A 12,358-nucleotide genomic window follows, 5' to 3' on the forward strand; every position below is an offset into this window, starting at 1 on the left:
TGGGAGATGGATGGCTGTGCAGCTTCCATTGAGGGTACTTCATATGGCTATGATGGGTGACCTTGAGCAGCTGTGGATCTAGAAGGCCCGACTGCAAACTGCAGAATCTCAGCGTGGGCTGCAGCAGCCTGGCCCAGCTGGTACTAACAAGGGCACTAGTGGAGTGGGTGGCAGGGGAAGCAAAAATAGCTTTCAAACAGGAACTGGACAAATGTGAAAAAGAGAAAGATATGGGGAAAGGACATGGGAATGGGATAGTGGATAGCTCTTTCAGAGAGTCATTGCCAGTGCTATGGCTGTTTTCCTGTGCTGAAAAACTTATGAGACACTAAGTATGATACTATTAGGTTGGTCTTAAAAAGTAATGTTAAATTAACTTATGGGATGTGCAAGTAAAACCTGGGGAATATTGGAGCAGTTTTAAAAATGTGGTTTTTATTGCTGTATTTTAGCTAATAACTCAGATGAGGGGAAATTTTTTTCTGAGGGTCATGAGTCTGTGGAGCTTTCTTCCCCGAAGAGCGGTGAAGGTAGGGTCATTGACTATTTTTAATGCAGAGGTAGACAGATTCTTGACAAACCAGGGAGTAAAAGGGTATTGGGGTTAGGCAGGAAAGTTGGGTTGAGTCCACAAACAGATCAGCCATGATCTTATAGAATGGTGGTGCAGGCTCGAGGAGCCAAATAGCCTACCCCTGCTCCTAGTTCGTATGTTCATATGTAATTGAAGTGTTATGGGCTGCTGCATTTACCTACATAGCAGTAATTGCACTTGTAAAGTAATTTGTTCGATGTGAAACACGTTGGGATGTCCTGAGGATGTGATAAGATATTGCAAAATGCACTTTTGTTCTTTCTAAAACACATTTCATTTATGGGTGTCTTGAGACGAAACCTAATATGAAATAATTGTCATACTGTGTTTATATAGATTCCACTCACTCTCTTGCTTTCTTTCAAACAGCATGATTAACCTTACAGATGTGAATATGGAGGAGCACCTCTGTCCTCCGTTTCTTGGTTGCACAATCTGTGTGACCGGCCTGAGTAGCCAGGATAGGCAGGAAGTGCAGCGACTTGCCTTAGAGAATGGGGGTCATTACACAGGGCAGCTGAAGATGAATGATTGCACGCATCTTATTGTGCAAGAAGCTAAAGGTAAAGGCACCATATACGACGTGGTTTAATTTTCAGACCTGTCAGATACAGTGAAATGAAACCTTTGTTGTCTATTCTGCAGTTATCTGTCAAACTACTCATAATATCGCATTGCACGGCTTTTATATTTCACCTGTCTTTCGTGGTGAATAAAACTGCAAAATATTTCTTTTCTGCTTGTCTTCATTACCATGCCTAAGGTATGGCTGTTACATATGTGCAAGAACAAATGTGGAGACACTTGATTATCTGCTAATTTTCACTATCCTTTTTTCAGGCTGAAAATGGGATTCTGTTGTATTTGTAAATGAGATTTGATCAATTTGCAACTGGACTGGGGAATAGCATGTGTAGATCAAGATACAAAAAAGACGAGGAGGGCCATTTGTCCCATCTTGGCTCACCTATCCTGAGACCCCACAGCAGAAATTTCTGACTAGCCGCATCTGGATTCCCAATTAGCCACATGTGTCTAATGCATTGCCCTACAGCCCCCTCATCATGTCATCCAATTGTTAAATCATTCAGGTTTTTTGCCTCTGGTACTCTACCTGTAAGTCCATTACAAAGAGTTGGTCACTCTGACAGTCCTAACTTGGCCTTTTATTATTTTGAATCAGTGTTCAAATTTGTGTCTCCTTGTCCTATTATGATTTGGATTGAACTAGCTTTCTGGACTTGCCTGTTCTTTACCATTTACTTTCTTGTATTATTGCATTACCTCTCAGTTGCCTCCTTTTGCAGACTGAAAATCCTAAATTTCTCCAATCTTTCTTCATAGCTCTGACGCTAGAGATCAGAATCAGAATTACCGTTTCAGGTTGATGACCAATAATAATGGTGTAGCCTGATTAGAGTGCTGCAATGTTTGAGCATGACTTCCTCTGACTTGTTTTTGGCTTTAGTTCAGCATTCTCTTAGCTTTGATTGTTCATCTGCAGGGTTTGGACATGTTGAGCGTCAAGTCTACTAAATCCTCTGGATTTCTTTTGAATTTCACCCATTGCTATTTCAGCAATTCCTATGCAACAGCTTGGCAATTTAATAATGCATACAAGTGAAATTCATATTCTTTAATGTAAGACTTAACGGCCAACTATGTGAGCGGTTGATAGAACTACGATAGGTTGGATATAAATCTGATTGACCATTGATACTTTTGTGGACATATTGATTTGGTATGTAATTGCACAAAACTTGCTCAGAAGTGCGGTTTGCAGGATTAAGATTTTTTATTCACGGGCAAGTCCATCGTCTATCCCCTTCTTTAGGGTCCTGTATGTTTCTTCAGCTTGTTTCCTTAATGAACAAAGAAGTGAAGTACACTGCACTTACTCAGTGCTCTTCCCTGCCTGCATGGCTTTTAGATAAAATTGAAATTTGTTGCTTCCATTCTTTGCTAGCTTTAAGACAAAATTACTTTTGAATTTATAGAGTCCTCCCAGTGAATTCCTTATAATCCTTATTACAATTTTACCTATATTTTGAAAAATCTTTCTCAGGAATTACTTTTACTTCGAAAAAGGGGGCCAGATCCCCTTGGTAGCATTTTGTCAGCCATTCTAAATCACCTCCATTTAATGCTACCATGTAGAATGCTCCCTATACTGTAGTTCCATAATTAACTCTTGGGTTAGTTCTTCCCTCCTTTAGGTTAATAGGTACAGCTCTAATTTATTTTTTTATTCTTTCATGGGATGTGAACATCGCTGGAAAGTCCAGCATTTGTTGCTCATCCCTAATTGCCCTTGGGAAGGTGGTGGTGAGCTGCCGTCTTGAACCACTGCAGTCCATCTGGTGTAGGTACACCCACAGTGCTGTTACGAAGGGAGTTCCAGGATCTTGACCCAGCAACAGTGAAGAAACGGCAAAATTGTTCCAAGTCAGTACGGTGTGTGACATGGAGGGGAACTTGCAGGTGGTGGTGGTTCCCATGCATCTGCTGCCCTTGTCCTTCTAGATGGTAGAAGTCACAGATTTGGAAGGTGCTGTCAAAGGAAGCTTGGCAAATTTCTGGAGTGCATTTTGTATATGGTGCACACTGCTGCCACTGTGCGCTGCTGTAGGGAATGAATGTTAAAGGTGGTGGATGGGGTGCCAGTCAAGTGGGCTGCTTTGTCCTGGATGGCGTTGAGCTTCTTGAGTGTTGCTGGAGCTGCACCCATCCAGGCAACTGGAGAGTATTCCATCACCCTCCTGACTTGTGCCTTGTAAATTGTGGACAAGCTTTGGGGATTCAGGAGATGAGTTACTGTAGTTGCTATTGGCCCCGAATTAACTGAATTACCTGTTCAGTAGGTACATGTTCAGTTGACCAGCTAAGCTTACATGGCATGTAGGCACAGAAGTAGGCCATCTAACCCCCATGAGTCTGTGTTAAATTCCAGAAAGCTTGTTCTGGAAGGATGATGCTGGAGCCTATCTTTACTCAGTTTCACATTTATTGTACAAAGTAAAAAGGATTACAAACACGTAGCTCCTCACTCACACCTTCCACCAGTCTCCCAAGTGTCTCCTTATAGGCGCTCAAGTAAGAACCAATTAACACCCTCCACCTGCATATAATTAAACAATTGATACACAATTAACAGCCTATTCCGTTATTCAATGAGACTATGGCTGATCTGTGACCTAACTCAATATCATCCTTTTTATTCTACCTAATAATTGTTTTTTGTTTTTGACATTTATCTACTGTGTGCCTAGGTCAAAAGTATGAATGTGCACAAAAGTGGAATGTATATTGCGTGTCTATCCAATGGTTCTTTGACTCGATAAAGCTTGGTGCTTGCCAAGATGAAAGCAATTACAAAGTTGAATCTGAAACCAAATCTACAGAGATGACTCCAAGCACTTCAACTCCTACAAACATTGGGAATGCACTAAACTGTAAGTAGGGCACTGGTGATTCTGTTGCCTTTCTTTACATTTTACAATGGCACTTTAGAATGTAGTATATGTCAACTGTTTTCTCTTAAAAGGTGGTCAAACGGTGGAATGATGTGGATTAAATGGTACAGTTGTAATTATTGCACCTTGGGTGTATGATTAACAATTCAGTGTAAAATTTAAATTCTTGATGCCCTTAAAAAGCAGTGCTTGGATAGGAGTTTGTTTTTCATATACAGAGCCTCAGCCCGTGAATAGTTATTTTTCAGTGTGTCAGCCATCATTCTTTGGCAGCACTCCAGTAAGGAGGTTGTGGCTTCAAGCCCCACTCCAGGGACTTGAAATACTCATAATTTCGGTGCAGTACTAAGGGAGTGCTGTACCATCAGAGGTGCTATGCTTCAGGTAAGACTCTAAACTAAGGCCCCAACAGCCTTTTAGGTGAATGTAAAATATCACGCTGCACTGTCTGGAGAAGAGTAGGGGAGATCAGGTGCCCTGACCATCATTTACCCCTCAACCAACATCATTAAAAAGATTATCTTGTCATTCATCTCATTGCTGGTTGTGGGGTACTGCTGTGTACAAACTGGACCGCACACCTCAGGAAGGATATCTTGGCTAAGGAGATGTTGCGGCGCAAATTCACCAGAATGATCCTGGGACTAAAAGGGCTAAATTATAAGGAAAGGTTGAATAAACTAGGCTTGTATTTCCCCTGAATATGAAAGATTAAGGAATGATGTAATTGAGGTGTTTAAGATGATGAAAGGAGTTAATAGGGTAGATATAAACTATTTCCTTTTGTTGGGGCAGTCCAAAACAAGGGGATATACTCATAAAATTAGAGTGAGTCGTTCACGGGGTGATGTCAGGAATAACTTGTTTACACAAAAGGGATGGGAATTCTGAAACACTCTTAAACTGTGCCCCTCCTATAACCCCAAAAAAGCTGTTGAGGCCAGGGTCAATTAAAAATTTCCAAACTGGGGTTGATAAATTTTTGGTAAGGAAGGGAGGGTGTTGAGGGTTATGGAACCAAGGCAGGCAAATGGAGTTAACATACAGAGCAGCCATGATCCTAATTGATTCGGGGAACCGACTTGAGGTGCTGGCTGGCCTATACCTATGACTCTGTAAATTGTCTGCTGTATCTCCCTCCATTAAAATAGTGACTCCACTTCAAAAGTACTTCAGTGGCTGTCAAGTGCTTTGAAATGTTTTTCTTCTTTTCCTTTATTTTTCTTTTCTCTCTTTCTTCCTTTCCTGCACCATCTGATTTTCTGATTTGCAGCTACATGTCTCATCTCTTGTTTCTAATAGAAATTTAACAGTAAATACTACAAGTGAATTATAGAGTTATAGAGTCATAGAGTTATTTATGGCACCGACGGAGGCCATTCGGCCCATCGGGTCCATTCCAGCTCCCTATAGAGCAATCCATTCAGTCCCATTCCCCTGCTCTATCTCTGTAACCCTGCAAATTTATTTCCTTCAACAGTCCATGTAATTTCCTTTTGAAATCATTGATTGTTGCTGCCTTCACCACACTCCTAGGCAGCGAGTTCCAGGTCATTACCACTCACTGCATAAAAAGTTCTTACTCATATCTTCCCTGCATCTCTTACCCAAAACCTTAAATCAGTGTCCCCTAGTTCTTGTACCATATGAACTGGACTCTGTCTTTAGTGATGAGATTTTTACTAAAAAAAATCAAGACACATTGCAACAATAAACTCCTGCGACTTATTCTCACCTGTAAGTTTAGCTTCATTTAAATCATTGATGTGGAGTATCTCTTTTTATATTGGGCACAGTTGTTGTCTCTCTCTGTACAACTTATAAGTCTTGCATCAAGTGTAACAAGAGACTTGCACAAAAGCAATTGGAGACAGGCCTAGATATAGAGAGACATTGAAAGTGTAAGAGGCAGGGAGAAGGAAGAGAATCAGAGTGAGAGAGAATGCTTATTGTTGGCTTCCCATCTTCCACTCCTTTATAGATGCCAAGTCAACAGCCTGTGTTCTGTCACACGCTAAGTCGCTCTTGCCCATCTATCCTCGCTAATTTATATTGACTCCCTCCCCATCCCGCCCAGCCAATGCATTAAATTTAACATTTTCATAATCAAATCTTGCACATCCTTGCTTCATCTTTAAAAACCTTCTCAAAACTCATCTTTTCAATCAAGTTATCAGTCGCATTTCTAACTCTCCCTTTGATTGTTTAATCTCTGGCCTTATTCATTGTAAAGCAACTGGGGACATTTTCTCATGCAACACACCCCATATAAATGCGAGTTGAGAACTTCTTTTTCTCATTTTTGTCTGGGCAATGCCACAAAAATCATCTGTAATGACGCATTGTTCATTTCATGGTTTAACCTTCCTGTTATAAAACTGCATATCTCGTGACATACCTTCAGCAACACCATGAGCACACAAACTGATTTGATGGGTATTTGGTGGTTGAATTGCACTATTAGCTTTGGGCAGTTCCTTAGAGTGCATTTTGCCTTTCAAGAATGTACTATTGAGAAAAAGCTGATCAAAATATTTTTTAAATTTAGCATATTATGTAGATCATAATGAGCCAATACTGGACTTATGCCACGAATGCATAAGATGGAATTTTTCTTTTTCTCTTCCTTTGCCTATTCTTAGCCCGATCTCTGTCAGATGTGAGTCACATTTCCAATATCAGCATGAGCTGCATCAGTGAATCTGCATTCTCCTCTGCCTTGACTGCTAAGCTTGAAGTGCCTGATAATCATCTTGAAGCACTAGATCTCAGTGTTTCTGAAGTTCCTGAGGATTTGTTGGATGGATGTAAAGTAAGAAAATGGTTTAAGCTGTGTCTCAAGAATTGTTGCACTAGTGAAGGTATTGTATCATTATGGATAATAGGGGATTATAGGGAAGCTGGTGGTGTAGTGGTAATGCCACTGGACCAGTAATCCAGATGCTTAGACTAATGCTCTGGAGACATGGGTTGAAATCCCACCACGGCAGATGGTGAAATTTGAATTCAATTCATAAATTTGGAATCAAAAGCGATTGTTGTAAAAATCCATCTGGTTCACTACTGTCCTTCAGGGAAGGAAATCTACCGTCCTTACCTGGTCTGGCCTACATGTGACTCCAGACCCAAGCAATGTGGTTGACTCTGAAATGCCTTCAGTGGGCAATTGGGGATGGGCAATAAATGCTAGCCTAGCCAGTGACACCCACATCCCATGAACAAAAAAAAAATTGTATTGATATGAACTATGTTCCATGTTTGATTACACATACACATTTTAAATTTTTCTCAACTATTTTTATTAGTTAACCTTGTTTAATTGCAAAAAATGTCTTTGTGAATACCTAATCTGGTGAATAATTATTGCAAATAAGTTTCTGTTTTTTAAAAATAAAATCTGATATGTAGACCGTATCTTTGGCAGATCTGTTTGTCTGGATTTAGTGGCAAGAAGTTGGATAAATTAAGGCGGATGGTTAACTTTGGAGGTGGTGTTCGGTTTAATCAAGTCTGTGAAGATGTTACTCATATAATTGTGGGAGAAGAGGATAAGGAGCTAAGACAGTGTTTAAACAAAATATCACACAGGTATAGTCACTGAATGTCTTATACTGAAGGATGGCAGCGAATGAAATACATATAATTAAAATGCCACTATGTAACATGTCATATTAAATCCCTGAGTGGCACATCAAATCGGTCCATAGCAAAACAAAAATTCAGTTGCACATGTCTTGTTTTAGACAAGCAAATTATCCATACCGATTTACTAAAATATGATAGAATCATAAAAAGTGTACGGCACAGAAAGAGGCCACTAGCCCATCATGTCTGTGCTGGCTGAAAGACGATCCATCCATTCTAATCCCACTTTCCAGCATTGGGTCCCTAGCCCTGCAGATTACGGCACTTGAGGTGTATATCCAGACTCCTTTAGAATGAGTTGAGGTTTTCTGCCTCAACTACCCTTTCAGTCAGTGCGTTCCAGACCCCCACCACCATCTGGGTGAAAATGTTTTCTTCATCTCCCCTCTAATCTTTCTACCAATCACTTTAAATCTGTGCCCCCTAGTGACTGACCTCTCTGCTAAGGTAAATAGGCCCTTCACCTCCACTCTATCCAGGCCCCTCAAAATTTTGTACGTTGCAATCAGATCTCCCCTCAGCCTTCTCTGTTCGAAGGAGAACAATCCCAGCCTATCCAATTTTCCCTCATTGATGCATTTTTCCAGTTCTGGCAACATCCTCGTAAATCTCCTCTGTACTCTCTTTAGTGCAATTACATCCCTTCTGTAATGAGGTGACCAGAACTGCGCACAGTACTCAAATTGATCAGAAAATGTTTCTTGTAGCACTGTTCAAGGACTGGGTAGGAAGTCAGGCTGTGCCTGGTAGCCTCCATCCTCGACCTGGAGATGTCAGCTAATGTTTAGGGTGAGTGCCGAGTTGAGATTCTTGATGTATGGGTAGTCAGTTGATTTACTAAAGAAAATTGAATAAGGAAGCACTTTCACTTTTTTCACACCTGCAGGACATCCCACAGCGCTTCACAGCCGATGATTTACTTTTTTCTTTTGACGTGTAGTCAAACTATTGCTATGTAGGAACATGGGAACATGAGTTAGGGCCATTCAGACATAGAAACATCGAAATTTACAGCATGGAAGGAGGCCATTTGGCCAATTCTGTCTGCGCCGGCTGACGCAGAGCCATCTAGCCAAAGAATTTTGAAGTTAGAAATGTATCTATTTATTTGGCTATGTAGCAGATCTCCGATAGCACAGCTCACAGTGAATGGGATGAACATGAGCTGTCTTTCTTTTACCTCCGTCAAGACTTCTTGTGGAAAGTGGGTTGCATTCATGTGTTCCTTCTGTCTGTTCATGTGATATGTATCTCTTTTCCCACCTTTGCTGGTTTGTTTTGCCTTTGCTATTCTGTTTCACTCGCTTTGTCTCTTCTTATGGTTATGTCTCTTTCCTTTCCATTTTTGTTTCCTTCTATCTCTGTCCTGTTACACTTGCATTCTTGCTCTTGTTCCATAACCATGTAGTTATGGCACTTCAAGTACATATCCAAGTACTTTTTAAATGTTACGAGGGTTTCTGCCTTTCTCACCCTTTCAAGAAGTAAGTTCCACATCCCTACCACTCTCAGAAAAAAAAAATTCCCCTTGAATACCCTCTAAACCTCCTCATTCCTACCCTATATCTGTACCCCAAGGTGAAGTTCACGCATTCAGTGGGCGACACAAGGAAGTTTATTCTAATATTTGTTGGTTGTGGTTTAGAATGTATTTTGGTTCTAAGAATAATGCTGGAAAACTTGAATGAAATGATTTTTTTCAGCTTTTCAATGAATTGTGTAGTAAGAAATTTATTTTTTTGGCTATCTAGCACATCTCCTGTGGCATTGCTCACAGTGAATGGGATTATATGAGCTCTTTTTCTGTTACCTCTGTCCAGGCTTGTGGGATGTGGGTTGCATTCATGTGTTCCTTTTGCCTGTTCATGTGATGTGTATCTTTTCCCACCTTTACTAGTTTGTTTTGCCTTTGTGTTGTTCTGCTTTATTCCCTTTGTCTCTTTGTCTCTTTCTTTTTCCTTTTTTGTTTCCTTCTGTCTCTGTTCTGTTACACTTGTGCTTTTTCTGTTTATTTCTGTCTTTGTCTTGTTCTTTTTCTCTTCCCCTTTCTTCCCTCTCTGTTTTTCTGTACTTTTCAGTAGGGGTGGCAGGTCATGGATCAGAGGTGGTCAGAATCATAGGTTGATCTTTAGGTGCTGGGTCATGTGGGTCACAAAAGATATCTTCAATGGATGCCAGTTTGCTTTTGGGTAGGATCACAAACCTGGCTAGGAGAATTAGTGCATCAGTGAGTGGATGATGCTTTGGTTGGGGAAAGTTGTGGGGGGAGGTTATTCACAGACTGGGGAGAGGAGAAGATACAAGATTTAGGGGACAGAGAAGCGCTGAGAGGTACAGGAGCTCAGATCCACAGTGGCACATAAATGGGTAAGACACTCCAGCAGTAGCAATAGCATTAAACCAAGAAACAAAATCACATGGGTCAGACAGGCTGTTGGCACTTGTGGATCCATAACTCAGATGCTCATACACTACCAGTTAGCCTTTTCGATTCCCCTGCACTAAAAACTTATAATCTTCTGGGCAGTGTAGTTCTGCTTCTGCCCATTGTTTCTGCCCTCCTCCCCATCTCCTTCACTCACTCACTCTCTCTCAGGTTCTCTCACATGCTCTCATTTGTTCACTAGCACGTTCTATACAAAAGAAATAATCATGAAGTGATGTTTTTAAAAGAGGTTTGAAAGGTTATTGATGTTCATTGTGGCTTTTCAAAGGAATAATATTTATTGGTTTAATATTTTTATTAGGCCTCATGTGGTTACAGCAAAATGGTTAGTAGACTGCTTTTCCAAGCAGTGCCTTCTTCCTGCGGAGCAGTATTTCCATCCAAATTATCAACCTGATATTCCAATACCAGAACATTCCAGCAACCAAGCTCATTTGACTTTAAACAGCAGTAAGACACAAATGGCAACCACAGTCAGTCCTGGCAGACAGCAGCAAGCAGATGATGATCTCCTATTACAATACCTGGAGAGCGACAAAACTGTAGGTTAGAGATTAATCTTTATCTTTTCAAATGACATTTCAACAGATGGTATGATGACTTGTGATGCAGTTTCTTTTCCTCAGGAACCTGGATATTGTGGGGAGTTTGCACACTGCCTTTCCATCTCTGCTTGAACTTGATTTTCGATAAGAGTTAGAAGATGTGAAATCTTTTTGTCTCTGTATGTAAGCATGCCTATCAACTCTCCTGAACTTCCACAGATGAATACCAAAATCACTTTGCTCAGCCACTGTTCAAAATCTCTTGCCATCTAGAAGATATTCCGCCTTTGCCGGTCTTGGATCCAAAGTGGATGGCCTCACACTTCCCTACGTTAAATGCCCAGCTGCCAGTTCTTCCTATTCACTTAATCTATCTATATCCCATCCATACAATTTACTGTGCCTCCTAACTTGGTGTCATCTGCAGACTTGGATATACAAATCTCTATTCCTCCATTAAGTCATTGATAGATATGTTGAAAGGCTGAGGTCCCAGTACAGATACCTGGGGAACATCACTTGTCAGATTCCACCAATCAGAGTACATTCCTTTTATCCATACTCTTTGTCTCCCACTTCCCAACCCATGTCACAAGGTTATCTCCAATTCTTTTATTTTTGCTAATAATCTCTTTTGTAGAATCTCATCAAATGCCTTCTAGAAGTCCATAAAGACAACATCCATAGATTTCCCTATCCACCATGTTGGGGACCGCCTCAAAAAGTTCAGACATGACTTGTCCTTAACAAAACCTTTGATCAGCTCATATTTGTCCAAATACCCTGAAATACCACAGGATGGAAACCTACAGGTCATGGAGATTTGTCTATCTTAAATGGTATTGGAGTAAATGGGAGTTTTGTCCCGTGTATTAAATCTAACAATGTCCTCCACTTGACCTATTTTTGAGGATCCCTTATACTGCTGGTATTTTGTCCTCTTTCTCTACTGTGAAACAGATGCAAAGTATTAATTTCACAAGTCTTCCCTTTCCTCCTTGTCCATTATAATTTTCTCCTCATGCATCTGTCTTTAATGGGTCCACATTCCTCTTTATCCCTCTCTTTTAATATATGGTCTACTCCTCCTAATTCGTATATTCGTATAAAAGTTTTACTGTTCTCTTTGATATTTCTTGCAAGTTTTATTCATATTTCCTTCTTGCACCTTATTACTTTCTTTCTATCCCTTTGTAGCTTTATAAAGCTCTGTCAGTCTGCTGGTTTTCCACTTTTCCTTTCATTTGTGTAAGCCTTTTCTTTTAGTTTTTAGTCTGTTACCTTGTTTGTTGACCATAGTTGCTTAATTGCACAAGTGAAGCTTTTGCCTGTTAGAGGTATGTACTAGTTTTGTATTGTACAGAATATTTATTTGAATACTTCTATGGCATGTCTTTAGGTTTACCAACAAACAGTTCAGTCCAGTTTACTATGGTCGATTTATTTTTCATCTCTTCAACTTTTGCCTTACTTAAATCTAAAACCATGGTTTATGGCATTCCTGTTACTTCTCATATTACTATCACATTCAATCTTATTATGGTCACTATTCTCAAGATGTTCTTTACTGCCACATTGTTTGTTACCCATCACTGAATCAGTTAGGTCTCTGTAATGGCTACTACATCATAGCTTTTAAACTGAATTTGTGCTT

The 12,358-nt window shown here is 40.3% G+C and overlaps 1 protein-coding gene across 3 annotated transcripts in view; it reads left to right on the plus strand.

Annotated features, from left to right (window-relative positions):
• Positions 1-12,358, plus strand: part of topbp1 (DNA topoisomerase II binding protein 1) — a 94,800-nt gene that overhangs the window by 15,513 nt on the left and 66,929 nt on the right. For all 3 annotated transcript variants that reach the window (XM_068054753.1, XM_068054763.1, XM_068054773.1), the window contains exons 6-10: positions 965-1,158; positions 3,865-4,047; positions 6,711-6,880; positions 7,493-7,656; positions 10,461-10,705. In XM_068054753.1, coding sequence (XP_067910854.1) covers positions 965-1,158; positions 3,865-4,047; positions 6,711-6,880; positions 7,493-7,656; positions 10,461-10,705 — 956 coding nt within the window. The remainder of the gene's footprint in view (positions 1-964; positions 1,159-3,864; positions 4,048-6,710; positions 6,881-7,492; positions 7,657-10,460; positions 10,706-12,358) is intronic.

Source organism: Heterodontus francisci, chromosome 2, assembly GCF_036365525.1.
Source record: "Heterodontus francisci isolate sHetFra1 chromosome 2, sHetFra1.hap1, whole genome shotgun sequence".
Classification (NCBI taxonomy): Eukaryota; Metazoa; Chordata; class Chondrichthyes; order Heterodontiformes; family Heterodontidae; genus Heterodontus; species Heterodontus francisci.